Source organism: Cydia fagiglandana, chromosome 26 (assembly GCF_963556715.1).
Source record: "Cydia fagiglandana chromosome 26, ilCydFagi1.1, whole genome shotgun sequence".
Classification (NCBI taxonomy): domain Eukaryota; kingdom Metazoa; phylum Arthropoda; class Insecta; order Lepidoptera; family Tortricidae; genus Cydia; species Cydia fagiglandana.
Genome location: NC_085957.1, coordinates 2743512 through 2764363, shown reverse-complemented (window position 1 = coordinate 2764363; position 20852 = coordinate 2743512). Strand labels below are relative to the sequence as shown.

Here is a 20852-nt window from a genome sequence, read left to right as displayed (position 1 = left end):
TATATCGGATAAGAGTAACTATAGGCCTATTTCCTTAGCGACTATTCTGGCTAAGGTTCTTGACGGCTTGCTTAATGTTCAGTTGGATAAATATCTGACAGTCCATGACAATCAGTTTGGGTTCAAACCCGGATTGTCTACTGAGTCCGCCATACTGAGCCTTAAGCATGTCGTTAGGTACTATACCACACGGAAAACACCTGTTTACGCCTTATTCCTCGACTTATCTAAGGCTTTTGACTTAGTAAGTTATGATCTGTTATGGAAAAAGCTTGGAGAGTCTAACGTGCCTGTTAGAGTAATGAATATTTTTAAATATTGGTATAATAACCAAATAAATAATGTTCGGTGGGCCGATAAGCTCTCCGAGCCTTACAGGTTACAGTGTGGGGTCAGACAGGGTGGGTTGACTTCACCGAAGTTGTTCAATGTATATGTGAACGCGCTGATCGTCGCGCTCAGCAGCCAACATGTCGGCTGCCACATAGATGGCGTGTGTGTTAATAACCTAAGCTACGCGGACGACATGGCGCTGCTGAGCGCGTCGGTCTGCGGGTTAAGGAGACTGCTTCGGATATGTGAAGACTATGCATCTACTCACGGTTTGATATATAACTCTAAAAAGAGTGAAGTAATGGTTTTCAGGTCTGGAACTCGTTTACCAGAAAATGTGCCTCCAATTAGGTTGAATGGGGTCGAACTTAGCCATGTAAGGCAATTTAAATACCTAGGTCACCTGCTCACGGACAATTTGATGGATGACGCTGACATCGAGAGGGAGCGTAGGGCGCTGGCAGTCAGGGCGAATATGCTAGCTCGTAGATTTGTGCGATGCACGAGAGAGGTCAAAGTGACTCTTTTCCGAGCTTACTGTACCTCATTGTATACGTGCACTCTATGGGCTCATCACACACGCAAATCTCTCAGCGCCCTACGCGTCCAATATAATGATGCGTTCAGGGTGATGTTGGGGTTGCCGCGCCACTGCAGTGCATCGGGCATGTTCGCGGAGGCGCGCACCGCGTGCTTCTTCACCACTCTGCGCAGGCGGTGCGCGTCCTTGCTCTGCAGAGTGCGTGCTAGCCCCAACACCATCTTGGACATGATCTCCAGCAGGTTTGATTGCCCTTACATGAACCACTGCATGTCAATACATGTAAATAGTAATGTAAAGTAAGGTTATGTATATAGTATTATTAGGTAGTATTATATTTTTTATTTTATTTTGGATTTTATTAGTAACATGTTATTTATGAATTCATCTGACTGTGCCTAATTTGAAATTCTTGACATTTTTATTATTTTTATTATTTTGACTTTTTATATTTTAATTTATTTGACAACGATTTTACAATATTTTAATGAATTTATTCTAATTTAAGTAACTTATTATTTTTAACTGAACAATTTTATATTTTAAATGTGATTTCGTTATTTTATTTTTATAAATGTCAGGAATGTTCAAATATTTCAAAATTTTTATTGTTTATTATTTTATTGTTAATCCTATGGAAATTGTAATTTAATCCTATGTAATTTGTAATGCGATGTGTTGGACCTATGATGTCTTAAATAAACGGATTTATTATTATTATTTGTTTCTCCATTTTGGAATTCACGGGCCTACAAATCCCGGTCTTTTGATAGGCTTGCGTGGGGATATAGATCCAACACGTAGAGGCCCCTTGGAGAGCTTTAATGTCATGTAGAACGCCTGCTGGAACCCGTTCACAGGCGCAACAATAAACACCCATGAACCGGTCGCAGCAGGCATTGGGACTATTGTAGAAAAAGTGAATAGTATACCGGTCTATGGATTGAAGTTTGGATGGACAATGAGACTGGGCTATTGTAGAGAAGTCCGGACACCTGCCATAACAATGCTAAAACACGTTATCGAGGCAGGTGGTGACTTGCCGCTGACTAGATGGGCCCCTGAAACTGCCGTCGCGAAGACGACCAGGAGCAACATCGGTGTGAGCGGCTCAGGGGTGTCGAGAGGTGTGCGCCGCTTTCTACCCAGTGGCTATTACCAGCCACTGTGCCAACTCGCGTCTTATGCATCTTTCACTTCCACCCCTGGAGCATATAGCTCTAACGACTCCTCTCTGGACGGCCAATGAAGGCAAGCCAGAGCTGAGAGTCCTGCGGGTCCCCTTGGGGTCCACTCCGACCGATGAAGACACGCCGGAGACGGAGACCCTGACCGACTCTCGGGAGCACTCGGGTCCGTGGGGTCGTTACTCCCCAACAGCTCGCCACAAGCTGCCCTGCGGGCTTATTATTATTATTATTATTATAACCGGGATTCGAACATGGTCAATATTCTTGTTGTTTGTTTGTATGGCAACTTTTAAACGATGCGTGATAGGTGGGGGGTGCTCGACCAAATATCATAGAGGGCCCCGAGACAAAACAAAGTACATAAAAAAAATCAAAATGGCCGACTTTTTTTTAATTTTTTCAAGTTGGTCCGAGCGCGCTGAGAATTGGCATGCGGCGAGCCTGAAGGCCCAAGATTACAATGTCATTGGAAAAATCCAAAACGGCGGCGGACACGGGCAAAGACAAATTTCCAAGTATGTTAAGCGAGCCTGAAGGGCGAGCTTCAGGCCGGGAGGCCGAAGGCCGACCCCGGTGGAGGGCCGAAGGCCCGAAGCCTCCACCCCGACGCCCAAAAAGCGACTCCCAATAGGAAAAGTGTTGGGTCGTGTTTAAGCTCCAACTTCCCCCTCTCGTGTGACGCTTCGGGCCTTCGGCCCTACGCAGAGCTCGGCCTTCGGCCTTCGCAAGCCTCGACGCTTCGCCGTGGGGCATTTGGCCTGCCGGCTTCGGTTATCAATACAGTTGCCTTGGTAGAACGTTTGGAAGCACCGAATTCACGCAGTTCGGCCTTCGGCCTCGCGTTTTGGGAGTATGGGTGGAGGCTCAGGGCATTCGGCCTTCCACCGGGGTCGGCCTTCGGCCTCCCGGCATGAAGCTCGCCCTTCGGGCTCGCTTAACCTACTTGAAAATTTTACTTTGCCCGTGTCCGCCGCCATTTTGAATTTTTCCAAAAATATTTTTTTGACATTGTAATCTTGGGCCCCCAGGCTCGCCGCATGCCGAATGTCAGCGCGCTCAGACCAACTTGAAAAAATTAAAAAAAAAGTCGGCCATTTTGATTTTTTTTAATGTACTTTGTTTTGTCTCGGGGCCCTCTATGATATTTGGTCGAGCACCCCCCACCTATCACGCATCGTTTAAAAGTTGCCATACAAACAAACAACAAGAATATTGACCATGTTCGAATCCCGGTTATGTATGATAGATTTAAAAAAAAAATTGAATGCCATTATTATTAAATCTAAAATCGAAGCCATGGTTCCTAAGAACAGATTTTGCTATCTCTCATAGTTTCTGACTTCTCCATACTGACCCATTTGGATTGATCACCCTGTATAACACGATTAAAATCAACTTTCCACATCCCTAAAAGAGCACACATACACGTTTTTACGCACACATACACAGCATGGATGCATAAAAAAAGGCAACATTTGATTTGATTCCGGATATAATCATAATATTTGTTAAAAGTAACTTATAAATCTAATAGCTATAACTATAAAATTTATACATAAATTTAAAAAGTTGTATTTTACCAACATATTCTCAATTTAAATCTCAAAAAACATAAATCTCGCTTACGAAGTTTCGAAGTGCGGTTAGTATATTTGCAAATTGGAGTGTATAGTAAGTGTACTTGCTTCGGCAGTACATATACTAAAATTGGAACGATACAGAGAAGATTAAAGTAGCTAACACACTATCGCACCGCACCAAGGTCATTGTGGGACGCACCCATAAGTAAAAGGGAGAAAGCGATATCTCTTTCTCCCTCTTACTTATGGGTGCGTCCCACAATGACCTTGGTGCGGTGCGGTAGTGTGTTAGCTACTTAAAAACAACTGCTGCCTAGGGCCTTCATGTGGCACATGCCTACCGTAGTGTAATTGTAAAGCCCCCTACAGACTATGCGCGTGAATCGCGGGCGAAGCCGCGAACGCGAGTGTGGAGTCGATTTCGCAGGTCTGCGTTCAGGACTCCACACTCGCGTTCGCGGCTTCGCCCGCGATTCACGCGCATAGTCTGGAGGGGGCTTAATATTTATCACCAAAGGCCCAACGTCGTTTTACGCAACCACTTACCTAACGTAGGGTAACTGTAGGACTCGTAAACAAAGGCTCATTACATGATTAGACTGTAGGCCCACTATAAATTACACAACTACTTACCTACGGTAGTATTGTAAGAATCCTACACAAGGCCCAACGTTACAATGTTGGCCCTTTGTGGGACAAGCTGTGTTGGGCCTTCAACCTGGTACACGACTACCTACCAGCCGACCTGACTTGCCGTTGGGTAATTGTTGAATTTGCAAACAGAAGCACAACGAAAAATTGCCCTTTTTTATTTTTTTGCAGTTGGCCGTACAACAAGCCATACGGCCAAATGTAACAATTAACCAACCATCAAACATATGTGTATAGGCCCAACCACGACCCAACCAAAACCACCACCGTTGAATAATAGTATGATTTATTTAAATAGGCCCAACGAAAAAATCTCTCTTATGGAGCTCTGTTGGGAATCTTCGGGAGGGCCTTTGTCGAGGGCTCTCCAGCAAATCGTACGGCCAAATATAACGGTTGCCCAACTAATACGTAAACAAAGGCCCAACCAAATCCCTACAAGAAAATGCTATTAGGGGAAGGAACACGACTATAACTCCATACAAAAAAATTGTTCCTTTCAAAAGTTCATTTATTCTCGTGACTAAGTTCCGACGTGTCGGAAGCCGGTGTTGCTCGAAGCCAAGTTCAGAGGGCCTACCGCGAACCACGTTCGAAGTGTTGCCTCCCTGTCACACTTACGGACAAATTTACAAGTGCGATAGAGAGGCAACAAGTCGAACGTGGTTCGCGGTAAGACCTCTGTTCAAATCTATGGTCTTAGAGGATATAATCAATGGAGACGCCATGTCTATAATTTTTGGTACAAAATAATCTGCCGTTTTTTGCGGGGGAGGGGCACATCAAACGTATACGTAACGTAAACATAGCCATGTCAGATAACCGTCAGTCAATACATGTGGTTGACATGTCGTTGACCATTGGCCGTCTATTTTCGACAGAGGGGAACGCCTCTGAAAAATAGACCACTCCGTTTGGTTATATTCTCTAAGTCTACGGTACAGATTGACGCTAATTTCTTTTCTGATCAATTTGGTCAACCCGTCTGGACGTGTCATTATATATCAGAAATTTCTTACTTCGCCACGGCAACACTGAGTGACACTGACAGTGACAATCAATCTCGGGATCTCGGCGTCCGGCGTCGGTGATGATAAAAATAAATATCAATCATATCCGTTTATTTCATTTAGAATCGTTCAGTTTTGTGTAAAGATTGCATCAATACAATATTAATTTCATCTACGTGAATTCGTGGTTGGCAGTATGTCGTTGGAGGAGGTATACATCCAGGAAGGACGCGAATGTGAGGACAGTGATGACGGTGAGTTTACTACGTACGTTATTTTACTGTAAACAAATAGAGAAACAAATACCGCTGCTACTCACGGGTGGGTTTAATTATCCAGATTTACTGCAGAAATATTGTCTTCGGTTACCGCGATAGTTACCCATGAAATAAAACTATTGAAACCATAGACCTAGTATTACATAGATGAGCTATACGCGTGCCTCCGTGAGGGACAAAACATACGCAAAGCGACAATATTAAAAACACGTTTTAACATTCCTGACAAGATACCAAAAACAATGTACGTAATTCGGTCGGGTTATTTGTTTCCCACCATAAACCATACTAAATTTTTGGTGGGGAACAAGCAAAAAGTGAGACTGTGACAAGGACAAGCAATAATTCCGCTTTCTCTGCTACTCCTACTGAAATTTCCGTAAGTGCATGTTGTTTGGTCGTTTGGCCCCTCCCCCGTGTCATCTCTATATTATTGTACCTCTATGATTGAAACGGATTATATTGCTAATTGCTAATGTTACATTAGGCGTGAACTTTTACATTTTACGTACATTGTTACGTGCGCCTGAACTAGGAATATAATCCTGTATCTCAGACAAAGAGATAATTATACTAATTTAAAGAACAATAAAACATATTAAAAATCATGAATGTAGAGACATAAATAGGTATTGAATTAGGTGTCTAAAATATCTTATCTAAATATCTAGTAATTCAAGACCAAAAAAAGTAAGAAAATGTTGCCACTTTTTACTAGCGCGTCTTGTATTTATGTAAAAATAAGTAAATAAAAGTACTTTTTTTAAATAGTAGGAGTAAAATTTTCAATTTCAAAGCCTTTAATTTCGAGCATACAGTTAATAATAATATTTAGTACAGTTTTCGTTATTTGTTCATGTGTTTGCAGCAACCGTCGGCTTGACGTGTCCTTTTGACACAAAGGGCTCCTCCAATGCCTTTCATGCCTCTCTGTCTCTAGCTAGTCGTGTCCATAGTGGACCCGCAGTTTTCCTTAGATCATCTGACCATCTTTTGTATTGTCTGCCTCTTTTCCTTTTTGTGTTGTCTCGTGGGGTCCACACAGTCAGTATGTTTGACCACTTCTGCTTTTCCCTGAGCATGTGGCCCGCCCACTTCCATTTTAGAGTTTTTGATTTTAGAGTAACATCTTCTAATTTTGTGATCTCTCTTATTTCCGTCGCCCGTTTTCTGTCTCTTTTTGTGTACCCTAACATGCTTCTCTCCATTCCCCTCTGGCATGTTATTAGTTTTTGTGTCATTTTTTCTGTTGCGGCCCAGGTTTGGCATCCGTATGTTAGTATAGGCAATATACACATATTGAAAACTTTTCTTTTTATTGAGATGCGGTAATCTTTATTTTTCATGATGGTTTTTAGGGACCAGAACCTGTTCCATGCATTTGTGACCCTTCTGTTCATTTCTTGTTGCATTTGATCAGACATAGAGATGAGTTGGCCCAAGTAAATGTATGATTTTACCCATTCAATGTCTTCCCCGTCCACTGTGATTGGTACTTCCATTCTGTTGGTCATAATTTTAGTTTTGCTTTTATTTATTGTTAGGCCAACCTCTCTGCTCCTGCTTGTTAGGTCTTGCAGCATGTGTCTTAGGGACTCTGGATCGTTAGTCATGAGCACTATATCATCCGCGAATCTCAAGTGATTTAGTTTCTTGCCGTTTACATTTATGCCTGAATCGGTCCAATCAAGTTTTTTAAATACTTCTTCCAGCACGCAAATGAAAATTTTTGGTGAGAGTGGATCGCCTTGTCTGACTCCTCGTTTGACAGGGAACTCTTCTCCTAGCGACTCTAGTTTGACTTGGGCGGAGCTGTTACTGTACACGTTCTTTATTAGTTGTATGTATTTTCTCTCAACACCCTGGTTTGCTAGGGCTTGCCAGATGTGGTTATGTTCCAGAGAGTCGAATGCCTTGTTGAAGTCGACGAATGCTAGGTATAAGGGTTGTCCATACTCTTGGCACTTCTCGATGGTTTGTTTCAATGTGTGCATATGGTCCACTGTTGAGAAACCCGATCTAAATCCTGCCTGTTCAATAGGCTGCTGTTCCTCCAAGTTCTTTGTGATGCGGTTTAATATTATTTTTGCGAATATTTTATAGATGTTAGACATTAGACTGATGGGGCGGTAGTTGTTGATGTCATCTTGGTCACCCTTTTTGTGAATTAGTATTATGTTGCTTGTGGTCCACTGTATTGGAATTTCCTCTGTCTTCATAGTCATATTAAAGAGTGCCGTTAGTCTTTGTAGGATGTCAGCTAACCTTGACTTTATTAATTCGTTGGTAATACCATCAGGTCCCGGGGCTTTATCGTTTTTTTGTGTTCTAACTGCAAGTTCAACTTCTGTTTCTAGTATGGGCGGGATGACTTCATCGTTGATATCTTCGAATATGGTTTGTGTTTCTTGGATGTTTTCACTTGAGTACATAACAGGTCCTTATAAAAGCTAGTGGCGGTGTTGAGAATAGATGTCCTTTTTGTTGTTTGTTTCTTATCTTTATTTTTAATTCTCGGTATCCAGGCTTTAGATTCTTGCAGGTCTTTCAGAGCTTTCCTTATTCCTCCTGTCCTAGCTATATGGTAATTTATGCTGTCCATCTTCCGATTTTCCTTATCCTTTCTTATACTGTTGCTGATTTCCTTGCTTAGTTTGGTAATGGCTTTCGAGGTGGTCGGGTCTTTTTTCATTTTAAATAGTTCTTTTCTTTCTGCAATTAGTGTTTTCGTTTTTGAGCTCAATACGTCCTTCCTTTCTTTTGTTGTTGTTGTGGTGTTAAACATTTCACTGGTTTCTCTGTCGTAGGTGTTTTGAAAGTCACTGGGATCACTTGTGTTTCTGTTTCTTGTGTGCTGGAGCGTGTGTTGGTGAAAATTGAAATGTCTTCTTGTCTTGTTCCTTGCTTTTGGATATAGTGTAGCTCTGACCATTCTGTGATTAGTGTAGAAGTTAAATTGGTTGATGACTTCGACATTCATAAATACTTTTCGTTGGTTAGTGGCAATATGGTCGATTTCATTTTTGTAAACTCCGTCCGGTGACTTCCAAGTCCACTTCCTTTCAGGCTTATTTTTGAAGAAACTACTCAAAAGAGCGAGATTGTTTTCTTTGGCCATAGATACTACTCGTTCACCATTTCCGTTTCTTTTTCCTATCCCGTAATTACCAATGGTGGCCTCTTCTCCTTGTTGTTGTGTCCCTATTTTTCCATTGAAATCTCCCATAACAATCATGTTTTTATCAGCTTGGCCAATAGTTAAGGAGAGTTGTTCATATAAAATGTCTTTTTTCGTTTCTTCGGCAGAGTCCGTTGGTGCGTATACTTGTATTATAGTCCAGTTGTCCTTGTACCCAGGTATTTTCAGTCTCAATACTGCCACTCTTTCTGATATGCCTTTGAATTCGAGGATATGTTTTTTTAGTTCCTTTTTAACTAGAAAGCCCACGCCGTATTGGCCTTTTGTCTCGCCTACTGAGAATAGAATGAAGTCGTCATATTCATTGATGTTGGTACCTAATCTCCTTGTTTCACACAGGCCTAGAATATCCCATTTGATTTCTTTTAGGGCATTTCTGAGCTCCGTAACTCTTTCACAGGTTTTTAATGTTAGCACATTTAATGTAGCTATATATATTGGTGATGTTGGTGATGATGATGATGATAATTTTGCAATTGGAGGGTGTTGGTCATAAGCCCCCACGGTGACCGGCCGGGTTGGGGACTGTAATGGCTTTTTGTTGTTGTTATGATTTTCTTGTTCATTTATTTGTTTTTTTGTTAGATTGTTATTTAATATATTTGTTTTGTCTAAGTTTGTTTTCTTCCGGCGGTTGCTGCTTGTTCGTTGCTATTGTTTACCTGTTTCGTTTTGTGAGTTTGTACGGGAGCGGTGCATGTTATCGAATGCATTTATTTTATTTATTTTATTGGGCGCCTTTTGTATAATCTCCTCTTCCTGGGCTTGTTTGCTTGGTGTTTCCTCTTTTCTTTGCTTTTGTCTGGGTTTTCTTTCCCTTTGATTATGATTCTATCGTATTTTAGCAGGGCCACATTTCCTTTTTCTATTTCCTCCTTTTGTTTTTGTTTCAGCTCCTTCCTAATCTGCAGTATATCCTTAGGGAAGTCTTCGGTAGCATATATATTCTCAGGGAGATATTTATTATTTTTTAGGATCTCTATTTTTCTCCAGGCAAGGGTAAGCTTCATTAGCACAGGTCTTCGTTTCTGTTCTTGTTTTTTACCAAGTCTTCGAACGTCGCTTATTTCCCATTTGTCAAACTCGTGGATTTTGGTTCCTTTTCCTACGCTGTTCAGGGTTTCTATGACTAATTCCATTAATTCTGAGCTGTTTTCCTCTGTTTCCTCTAATCCATGTAATATTATATTGTTTTTCCTTATATCTCGTTCTAGGTTATGAACTTTCGTTTTAAGCTTTGTAACTTCATCTGTAAGTATTTTGTTCTCTTCAGCAAGAGGTTTTAGCTTTTCATCCATTGTTGCGGTTAAGATGGTGGTTTGTGCTTTAAGTTCTTGTCTCACGATCTGCAAAAACATTTCCGTCTGGGAATCCATCTTTCCGTGAAACGGAACGCTTCGGTTAATGGTAGGAAATTTATTAATAGCCTGGCAACACTAGTCGCTCTATTTGACAGACGTCAAACGTATCGTTTTTTAAAAATGTCAGGAGTAAAATTACTAATAAATAAATTATCTTAGCGTGATTATTTATCAAGCGTTGGGACGACGACATCAAAAGGACTGCGGGGAAGAAGTGGCTCCAGGTTGCAAAAGACCGTGACAAATATGGCATAAAATGAAGGAGGCCTACACCCAAAGGGTAGAAAAAGGCTAGAGAGAGAGAGAGAGAGAGCGTGATTATTTATCAAAAGGAATTTACTATTTTCCAAACAAATTATTGCAGTCTGGTCTTGAATTACGTTTTGCAGTTTGGGTCGATCTAATGTCCACCCATTGTTCTTAGATGAAGAGGAAGCAGTACTGTTACAAGTAGAGGATGTGAAGGAGGAGAGTGAGAGCGCAGAAGCGAGCGAGGCGGGCGTGCTGGCCGGCCTGTACACAAGCCACGTGCTCGAAGAATTCGTTGTGTTGGAGCCAGAGGAAGCTGAGGTTCCGACGCATGGTAAGTTGACCTCTCCAATTTGTCCATGTTTATTTTATTTATTTATTTTACTTTATTAGGGACACTAACTTCTTCCGCGCGTTATCCCGGCACCTGGCGTTACCATGGTTACCAGTACAATTTGACATTAGGTTATTAGGTTTGACCGCTTATCCCCGGGTTAACACATTCACTGCCCCCAACGAACATGTGCGTTCACCGTTATACAAGTTTGTTCCTAGGCCACGCCCCCTGGCAGTGAATGCGTTAATGGGATGGTGCAAGTGGGCCTTAGGCTCACTTGCACCCTTCCACTAACCCGGGGTTAACCGGTTAAACCAGGAGTTGCCATGGTGAGCCATACAATTTGACACTAGGTTAATAGTTTAACCGCTTAACCCCGGGTTAGTGGAATGGTGCAAGTGGGCCTTAGTGTTAAAATAGATTTCATCAGTCAGTAAGAGAAGAGGAGAAGTGTGTTCACAACACTTTATCTTACCCCTACACTCTTGGCCTTATTTGTCCAAATATCGCAAAGTACCACATCTGTATTTAGCCAAATATTAGTCCTATAATATTGTTCAACTTTCGTTTGAATATCGATTTAAGGTGACATCTCTATTAGCCTTTAACTTCCGGTAGGGTTAGTTACATACAACACTAGCCGTTTCCGGCAGCCATTAACCTTCTTATCGGCCAACTAGAAGTACGTTGCTCCGAATTAAAATTGTGAAAGAATTATTGTAAAGCCAACTTTCGGTCAGATTCTGTGCTTTCGGACTAATTTAGAGAAGTGCCAATTACATTGTGCGCGTGGATGAGTGGCAGGCCTTGCAGAGAGGTATTCCAGGTTAAGGTAACGGTAAGCCGAGCTCGCACGTCCAACACCTTGGAATCCTCAGGGAGCGAGCCTGAACCTGCGCGAACCTTCACCATCATCAACGTAAAGGAATGTGATTGTGCACTGTTCTAAGTTGTTATTTCTCGTGAATTCGATATACTTAAATATTTAATAGCAAAAGAAAGTTTTCGTCTTAATGTAAAAATCATACAATCCACTTCAAATTATTTTCGATTCATTTCGCGTTTAAACATTGTTCCTTCGGCCGGATTAATTGAAAAGTTACCTATTTTTGCATTAAAATATCATATTTGTCGTGTCGTAATATTTTCGTAATAAACTTGTGGGTAAACTTTTATTTTCTCAGTTCGGTTAATGGCTGACAGGAAGTGTGGTTTTAGTAGTAGAAATTAGTAGATTTTAGTTGGCAACATTGTAACAGATCATTCCGCTCATTCCATTCGGTCATATCGTAGTCTATGTTTCGTGCTGTGGCAACAATTCGGTTAACTGTCACTGTCACTTGTGTCAACTGTCAACATTCGCGACAATAATATTGTTTTTGCTTTTCGTAGTTTTCGTTCGTTGTTTTTCGATAAAAACAGTGGTTATTGCGTGAAAAATGGTTTCGGAAAGTGATACAAACGATAGAGATGTTGACATGAACATGGTCGAGCGGGGTTACGCGGTCATGCGGTTAGAACTGCTCCATGATTCTGTGAATTTGGAAGGTTATGTTGAAGGAGATTTAACTCCTATAATTAAAGATTTTCATCGCGCTCAAAAGGCAATTATGCTTAAAACGAAAGACATGGATGCGGAGTTTTCGGTTACTGTCGATTTCGAACAAAAGGTAAAGTCAGTTTTAACTAGGTTACGGAAACTGGTTCCTGCCACAAAATCATGTGATGAAAGTGATCAGAAACTATTCAAAAGTGAAAACAATTCGGCCAAGTTACCTAAAATTGTTATAAAACCGTTTGATGGTCAATTACATAATTGGTTGTCGTTTAAAGAATTGTTTGATTCATTAATTCATAAACGAAACATTTCGAATATTGAAAAGCTGCATTACCTTTTGACATCGTGTCAAGGTAAGGCATTCGATTTAATTAAGAACTACCCAATTTCGGATGAAAGTTACACTGACGCTTACAATGCGCTGAATGATTTTTATGACAGGAAACGACAAATAGCTTTCGGTTACTATGAAAAAATGTTACATTGTGATCAGGTCAAATCAAAATCTGCAGTTGAATTAGAAAAAGTAAATCGTATATTTAAAGAAACGTTGCAAGTATTAGACAGATTTGGTTTACCAGACAAAAACTTTATGCTCTTTCATTTATTATGGGGAAAATTAGATAAGTCAACACGGGAGGCGTTTTTACTTGAGTTTAACTCAAACGAGATCCCTCGATTTGAAATTTTGCAAGAATTTGTCGATAAACAGATCCGTGCCTTAGAGGTGGCGGACGCTAGGGCATTGCCAAGTGGTAATAAAAGTAAAAATAAATCCTCACTTCTTGTGCCCTCAGCACCTGTTTTAACTTGTCCGGTGTGTGCGGTTGCTGGCCATGAGCTGGAAAAATGTCCCAGGTTTTTAGAATTAAAGCCAAATGACAGATTTTCCAAGGTGAAAGAGAATAAACTTTGTATTGTGTGCCTAAAGCCATCCCATAGTATGAAGCATTGTAAGTCAACTGCTCGCTGTGATAAATGTAGTAATCGTCACAACACGTTACTTCACTTTGAAAAAGTTGATGAAGGTGGTCAAGGGTCAAAGTCCACTTCGCCGTTGACAACATTATCGGTGTATACTAATGACACTCCAGTAGTTTTCTCTACTGCCGTTGCTCGCATGAGGGATTGCACGGGACAGTTGGTGCCTGTTCGGATTCTTTTTGATTGTGCTTCGGCATGTAACTTTATAACCAAGCGCTGTGCAGACCGCCTTGGGTTATCGATAGGTAAGTGTAACCGATCTGTCAATGGAATTGAAAGCATATCAACAGCCCCACGTGGGTCTGTTGTGTGTGAATTATTCCCTTCAAAAGGAAATAATAAGTTTTCGTTCAAAGCCTTCGTGCTATCAAATATTTGTTCCGATATGCCATATGATCACCTGGATACCTTGGCATGGACTCATCTAAAGGATCTGGACCTAGCTGATCCTCAATATTACCAACCAGGACCCATTGATATTTTGATCAATGTGGGTCTGATGGTCTCATCCCTTCTACCTGGATTAGTGAAGGGTGAGGAGGGTCAACCGGCTGGGGTCAACTCTGTCTTTGGTTGGCTAGTTATGGGCGACTGTGGTATTGATATGGAGCATTCTCGTTGTCGTTCTCGCAATAATCCTTCTGAAATAAGCAAGGATTGTTATCTCGTTTCGTCGCTCTCTATTAGGGAGAATAGGGACCAGTCTTGGGACATAAAAAATGTCGTAAGTCCTAATACTGTATCACCTAAAAATAATTTATCGTGTCGATTTGATGACAGCTCTTTGAAAAATTCCAAGGAGTGTCTTCTGGTTTCGTCGGTGTCTTTGGACAACAGTATCAAGAAGTTTTGGGAAATAGAAAATGTCGTTCGCCCAAACTCTGTTACTTTGGCAAAAGATGACTTGTCGTGTGAAAACCTTATGGGTGCGAAATATTGTCGGAGTCCTGAAGGAAGAATGGTGGTCCCATTAACTTTCGATAGCCTTCAGGATCGCCCCCGGTTTTCTAATTCTCGGGAAATCGCACTTAAGCGACTTCTACATTTGGAAAAGAAGTTTAATATTAACTCTGATTTTCGGACAGCGTATGTCAACTTTATGAATGACTATTTGGATAGTGGTCATATGGAGGAGGTCAGGGCCCCTTCGTCGTGTGAAGGCCCCTTTTATTACATACCCCACCACGGAATTTTACGCCCCGATTCGGTTTCTACCCCGTTGAGGACGGTGTACGACGGAAGTGCCAAGGATAGCCGCGGAAAGTCCCTGAATGACACTCTTTTGCCAGGCCCAAAGTTGCAAAAGAATATTTTCGATTTATTAATTCGGTTTCGATGGCACGTTGTCGTTTTTACTGGGGACATTAAACAGATGTACCGCCAGTTTCTGGTCGATAAACAAGATTGCGATTATCAACGCATACTTTGGCGGCCATCTCCCTCGGAGCCTGTTAAGGACTTTCGCTTGCTTACAGTCACTTACGGCGTGTCATGCGCGCCCTACCAAGCACTGTGGTGTATTTCGAAGCTGGCGCAGGAGTTTAACGATACCGCTCCTCTGGGTGCTGCAGTTCTCAACAGGGACACTTATGTCGATGACATCGTGTCAGGGGCAGATTCGGTAGAAAATGCGATACTCATTCGTGACGAGCTAGTAAAAATCTTGTCTTCTGCTCGTTTGCATTTAAGGAAATGGACGTCCAACGATCAGGGTTTCCTTGCAGATTTGTCGGATTCCGATTTATACTCGGAACATTTTCGAAATTTCGAGGACGTTCATGACGTATCCCTAAAGATTCTAGGGTTGCTGTGGCAACCTAAATCTGACACATTTTCGTTTAAAACTTCTAATGTAGAGTGTCGTTGCACTAAACGGTCGATTCTTTCAGAGATCGCTCGGATCTTTGATCCTTTAGGATTCCTTTCGCCAGTGGTCTTCCTTGCGAAATATTTGATGCAGCTCTTGTGGTCTTCCGGGCTCCACTGGGATGAGGATGTTCCAGCACCTATCGCTGAGGAGTGGCTCAAATTAAAATCTCAGTTGTCGTGTTTGAGTTCACTCTCCATACCTCGTCGAATGGTTTTGTCCCATGACATTCAAATTCATGGCTTTTGTGACGCCTCGGAGCGAGGATATTGCGCAATAGTTTTTTGTCGCATGGTTACTGATGACGAAGAAATTATTGTTCGTCTCTGTTGCGCAAAAAGTAAAGTCTCCCCCCTCCGTCGGCTGTCCATTCCTCGATTGGAGCTGTTGGCGGCAGTGTTGTTGGCGGATCTCGTAGCGTCCGTTCGTCATGCGTTGAAGGACTTCCATTATGATGCTAAAACATATGCCTGGTCAGACTCAACCGTGGTCTTGACATGGATTCGATCATGTCCGTCTCGTTGGAAAACATTCGTTGCTAACAGGACTGCAGCGATTCAAGAGCAAATTGCTCCTGATTGTTGGCACCATGTCTCCACTGGTGATAACCCAGCGGATCACGGATCCCGTGGATTACTTCCCGCTGATTTAGTGCAGTGTAAGTCATGGTGGGCGGGACCTGCATGGTTGTCGCGTCCTGAAAAGGATTGGCCAAGGCACCTCACCCAAAGTGACGGATCCGCATTCGAAGAGGAAAAGGTTTTGACACTGTTTAGTGCCATAAATTCGGATTTTGTCGATCAACTTTTGTTGAAATATTCGTCATTTTGTCGTATCGCTAATATATTAGCATATTGTTTTCGTTATCTTCATAATTTGAAGAATCCCGCAGCGAGAACCTCGACACAGACCTTGTCGACGTGTGAAACCAATTCGGTGATACGATTTCTCGTAAGGCATGTCCAGGAGCATGTCTTTTCGACTGAAATTCGTCTCATCAAAAAGGGTTCAACTAACTCACTTCACAAGCCTCTTCGGAAATTGAACCCGTTCATTGACGAAGAGGGTTTGTTGAGGGTGGGCGGACGGTTAACTCATAACCACACGCTCGACTATGAAAGGAAGCACCCCATGTTGTTGCCTCGTGAACATCGGCTCACGGCGTTGGTGATCGAGGAATATCACCGCAGGTTTTCCCATCCAGGGTTACAAACCCTGCACAACCTCATTGCTCAGGATTTCTGGATTCTTTCGCCCAAGCGCGCAATTCATTCTGTTGTCTCGTCATGCCTCAGATGCTTTCGGGTGCGCCCGCAAATGGCCCCACCGCCTCTCATGGGAGACCTACCGTCATTTCGTATAAGCCAGTTGAAACCCTTCTCGTCTACCGCAGTAGATTATGCTGGACCTTTCACTATTTCGTTAGGTAGGGCAAGAGGCAGCAAATCGTACAAGGCATATATTTGTGTTTTCGTGTGTACTGCCACTAAGGCAGTTCATTTTGAACTCGTCTCTGAGCTCACATCAGAGGCCTACTTGGCAGCTCTGCGCCGGTTTATCTCGCGACGCGGTCGCTGCTCAAGAATTATATCGGACCAAGGCAGAAATTTTGTAGGTGCCTGCAACCTGCTTCAGGATTTAATGGCTGAAGCTTCCCAAAGGGAACAAATAGAATTTGTGTTCAACCCGCCTGTTAGTCCACATTTTTCTGGCTTAGCCGAAGCTGGAGTAAAATCGGTGAAAACTCATCTGTCGCGTGTAATAGGCTTACAACGTCTGACATATGAGGAATTTTACACGGTATTGACTCAACTTGAATCTATGCTGAACTCGAGGCCTCTGTCCCCAGTCAGTTCGGACCCTAATGACCTATCGGTGTTGACCCCTGGTCACTTCCTCACATTGGAGCCCCTCACGATATTGCCAGAAAGCAATCTGACTGATGTTAAAATAGGTCCGCTCCAAAGGTGGAAATTACTCCAAAAAATCCATCAGGATTTTTGGCGTAAGTGGCACTTAGAATACTTACACACCTTACAACAACGCCATAAATGGTTTAATAAACAACCTGACGTAAAAGTCGGGGATCTTGTCGTCATTGCTAACGAGCAATGTAGTCCACTCAATTGGGCCTTAGGCCGCATCGTACAACTGCATCCCGGTAACGACGGGATTTGTCGTGTCGCCACCATCCGCACAGCCACTGGACAGTATAAACGCCCAGTCGTGAAGCTGTGCCCTTTACCAATTTTGAACTAATCACCTAAACTAGTATCACCACTTAGCATAGTATGTTAGTTTTAAGTATTTTGTCGGATTCTAATGTTATTTACAGCGTAAATATTGCATATTTAGGTGAGCGGAATGTTCAACTTTCGTTTGAATATCGATTTAAGGTGACATCTCTATTAGCCTTTAACTTCCGGTAGGGTTAGTTACATACAACACTAGCCGTTTCCGGCAGCCATTAACCTTCTTATCGGCCAACTAGAAGTACGTTGCTCCGAATTAAAATTGTGAAAGAATTATTGTAAAGCCAACTTTCGGTCAGATTCTGTGCTTTCGGACTAATTTAGAGAAGTGCCAATTACATTGTGCGCGTGGATGAGTGGCAGGCCTTGCAGAGAGGTATTCCAGGTTAAGGTAACGGTAAGCCGAGCTCGCACGTCCAACACCTTGGAATCCTCAGGGAGCGAGCCTGAACCTGCGCGAACCTTCACCATCATCAACGTAAAGGAATGTGATTGTGCACTGTTCTAAGTTGTTATTTCTCGTGAATTCGATATACTTAAATATTTAATAGCAAAAGAAAGTTTTCGTCTTAATGTAAAAATCATACAGTCCACTTCAAATTATTTTCGATTCATTTCGCGTTTAAACAATATTTATTTATTTATAAGTCTATCCCATCACGGAACAATGGTGCCTCGGACCTTTGGGAGGCATGCCCGGAGCCGAAGTCAACACGTAGAGAACCTTTTGACACTTTAATGAAATGTAAGGGGTGTCATGGGACGCACGCAGAGGCAGCACCCGCCAGTAAGGACTATTGAGAGTTTATGGGATCTAATATTAACTAGGTTATTGGGTGACAGAGATGGACTAAGCACTGAGCTATGGGATAAAAAATCGGACGCCTGCCTAATAAAATTGCAAACCGTTTTATATGCTATTTTATTTATAATTTTGTTATATTTTCAGCCATGGTTATGGAGCCGCGGGCGCGCGCTACTTATAACCAATATGCAACTCTAGTTGGGTTTATGGAAAGGTACAATTAAATTTATTTTCATACATACTATCTACTTATGAAAGTCATATAAATATTAGTCATATAACACATGCCTACCCCTCCGGGAAATAGGCGTAGTTATACGTATGTAGATTAAAATTGGCCCGTTAAAGGCCGAGCCACACCGGCTTGCGTGTGCGTGACGTGCGCGTGTGCGTGCGCTAAAATGTTGGAGCTGCACGCGCACACGTCACGCAAGCGGTGTGCCGTCTCTCATAAGGATCTAGATACTACAACGCCGCACGCGCACGTGCACGTCACGCACACGCTGCCGGTGTGCACAGGCCTTAAGTGTATAGTCCTTTATTGTGTATTAGGCACTCGGATCTAGCGCGCCTGCCGCCCGGCTGCCGGCTGCGGGGCGACCGGCTGTGGCAGCAGCTCGTGACCACGCTCAACGCCGTGCCCGGCGGCGTCTATAAGCCGCCCGAGAAGTGGAAGAAAGTAAGTCACTATAAACTAACGCCAAGTTAGGTAAGTTAAGCAGCGTTCTGGTAAGAAAATTGATGTATGGAATGAGCATTCATCATCATCATCTGTTTCTCGTAATTATACTGTATACGAGATTTTACCGAATTTCGCAGTGACAGCAAAATTTGTATGGAAACTTTAAAAATTATTCACACGACTATATATCGAAAATTAGATTTGCCCGCACAGACGCCGTATGCCATGCGAGTGTGTGAATAGTTTTATTTTTGTTTTATAAAGGTTGGGGAGGACCGTATTTTAAACGCCGATCTTCACCACATTGACGTATTCTAAGATATCAACTATATATATATCTTTATTTAGAAAACATAGTCATACATTTAACATTAGGTTAAGAATATCTTATAAAGTACGTTTTTTCAATGACTTCTACCTGAACTAGGAAAATCCTGTATCTCAGGTAGAAAAATATTAATTACCAAAAGGAAAAACTTACGAGTGTGCATTTAGGTAGACATCAATTAGATAAGTTTACATTATAAAATTATTGCTGAACAATGTTATGTGCTGTTCTGTTCGTTTTCCAGGTGTGGGCTGACTGGAAAGCCAAGACAAAGAAGAAGGCATTCATATTAAGAAAGAATAACGCGGCAAAGGGAACCCTCAACGTTCTAGAGAAGCGTGTGTTGGGCGTCATGAAACCGACTGCGTATAAAATGGCCGACTTGGAGAAAGGTTTTGTAAGTTTTTTTTTATTTATTAGGGTACATCTTACACAGACCAACAAAACAACTGACTGACTGAGAGAAAAGTACAACAAAAATACACTTAGGGCCACATGCACCATCCCAGTAACCCGCGGTTAAGCGGTTAAAGCATTAACCTAGTGTCAAATTGTACTGGTAACCATGGTAACACCAGGTTTAACCGGTTAACCCCGGGTTGGTGGAATGGTGCAAGTGGGCCTTAGAATTACAAAAATAAACTTAATCCGGGGACAAGGAGAGTTAACTAATAGGGACATATTGACTTTTGCAATTTCTATTAGTTCTTGCAATTTCTATTATCTGTTTGTTGAAATTATATTTGGGATTACTGAGCTGTTTGCAGAAATAAATAAACTTTACAGAAATAGTGAAACGTCCATAATTATTACTAAAACTTCATTTTTTCCCCCAGTACAGAACTGTTTTTTAATTCCTGGTGACGATTTTTCTCTCAGTGTAGCCCCAAACTAAGCAAAGCTTGTACTATGGCTGCTAGGCGACGATATACAGTGTGGAAAGATAAGTCGGGCCCTGGAGGGAAACTACCTTAAATCCTTAACCTGGCTCATTTTACTTAAAGGAGACATTCCTTTATTTTTAAAAAGAAACATAACTGCATTCAAAGATTTTCTAAAACTCGCTTGCCTCGCCCGGGACTCGAACCGACTAAAAATTCCAAAAAATAAAAACTCGCAATTTTATTGTACTAGTCGATACAGTTAATGTTAATGATAACATTTCTCCAAGAAACATTAGGTCTTACACTCGTCTGTCGTACAAAATATCCATAAAATCTAATATTTAGTACTCAAGATTTTTGTAGACAAGCGAAATTGAACAAAAAAAGATAAAATCTTTGAATGCAGTTTTGTTTCTTTTTAAAAATAAAGGAATGTTTCCTTTAAGTAAAATGAGCCAGCTTAAGGATTTAAGGTAGTTTCCCTCCAGGGCCCGGCTTATCTTTCCACCCTGTATATACTTATATAGATAAATACATACTTATATACATAGAAAACACCCATGACTCAGGAACAAATATTAGTGTTCATCACACAAATAAATGTCCTTACTGGGATTCGAACCCAGGACCATCGGATTTGCAGGCAGGGTTACTATCCACTAGGCCAGACCGGTCGTCGTTTTTTTACAAGCTTTTTATATTTATTCAACTTTTTATAGGCCCCGTGCATGGACTATTATAGAGGACAGCATAGGTTGTTTTC

At 41.8% G+C, this 20852-nt stretch overlaps 1 protein-coding gene across 1 annotated transcript; it reads right to left on the bottom strand.

Moving 5' to 3' along the window:
- Positions 1 to 7936: 7936 nt before the first annotated feature.
- Positions 7937 to 10158, bottom strand: LOC134677293 (uncharacterized). Its single transcript, XM_063535726.1, has 2 exons — positions 9521 to 10158; positions 7937 to 9173 (listed from the first exon to the last, which is right to left on the bottom strand). Exons 1-2 carry the CDS (start codon positions 10156 to 10158, stop codon positions 7937 to 7939), a joined length of 1875 nt encoding a protein of 624 aa, XP_063391796.1.
- Between the last annotated feature and the right edge of the window lie 10694 nt (positions 10159 to 20852).

Excerpts from the sequence above, each read along its gene's own strand:
- LOC134677293 (XM_063535726.1), bottom strand. The coding sequence starts at position 10,158 with ATGGATTCCCAGACGGAAATGTTTTTGCAGATCGTGAGACAAGAACTT. Across the intron at positions 9,174-9,520 it reads AAGAGGAGATTATACAAAAG|AGTTACGGAGCTCAGAAATG; the intron begins GCGCCCAATAAA and ends AACCTGTGAAAG.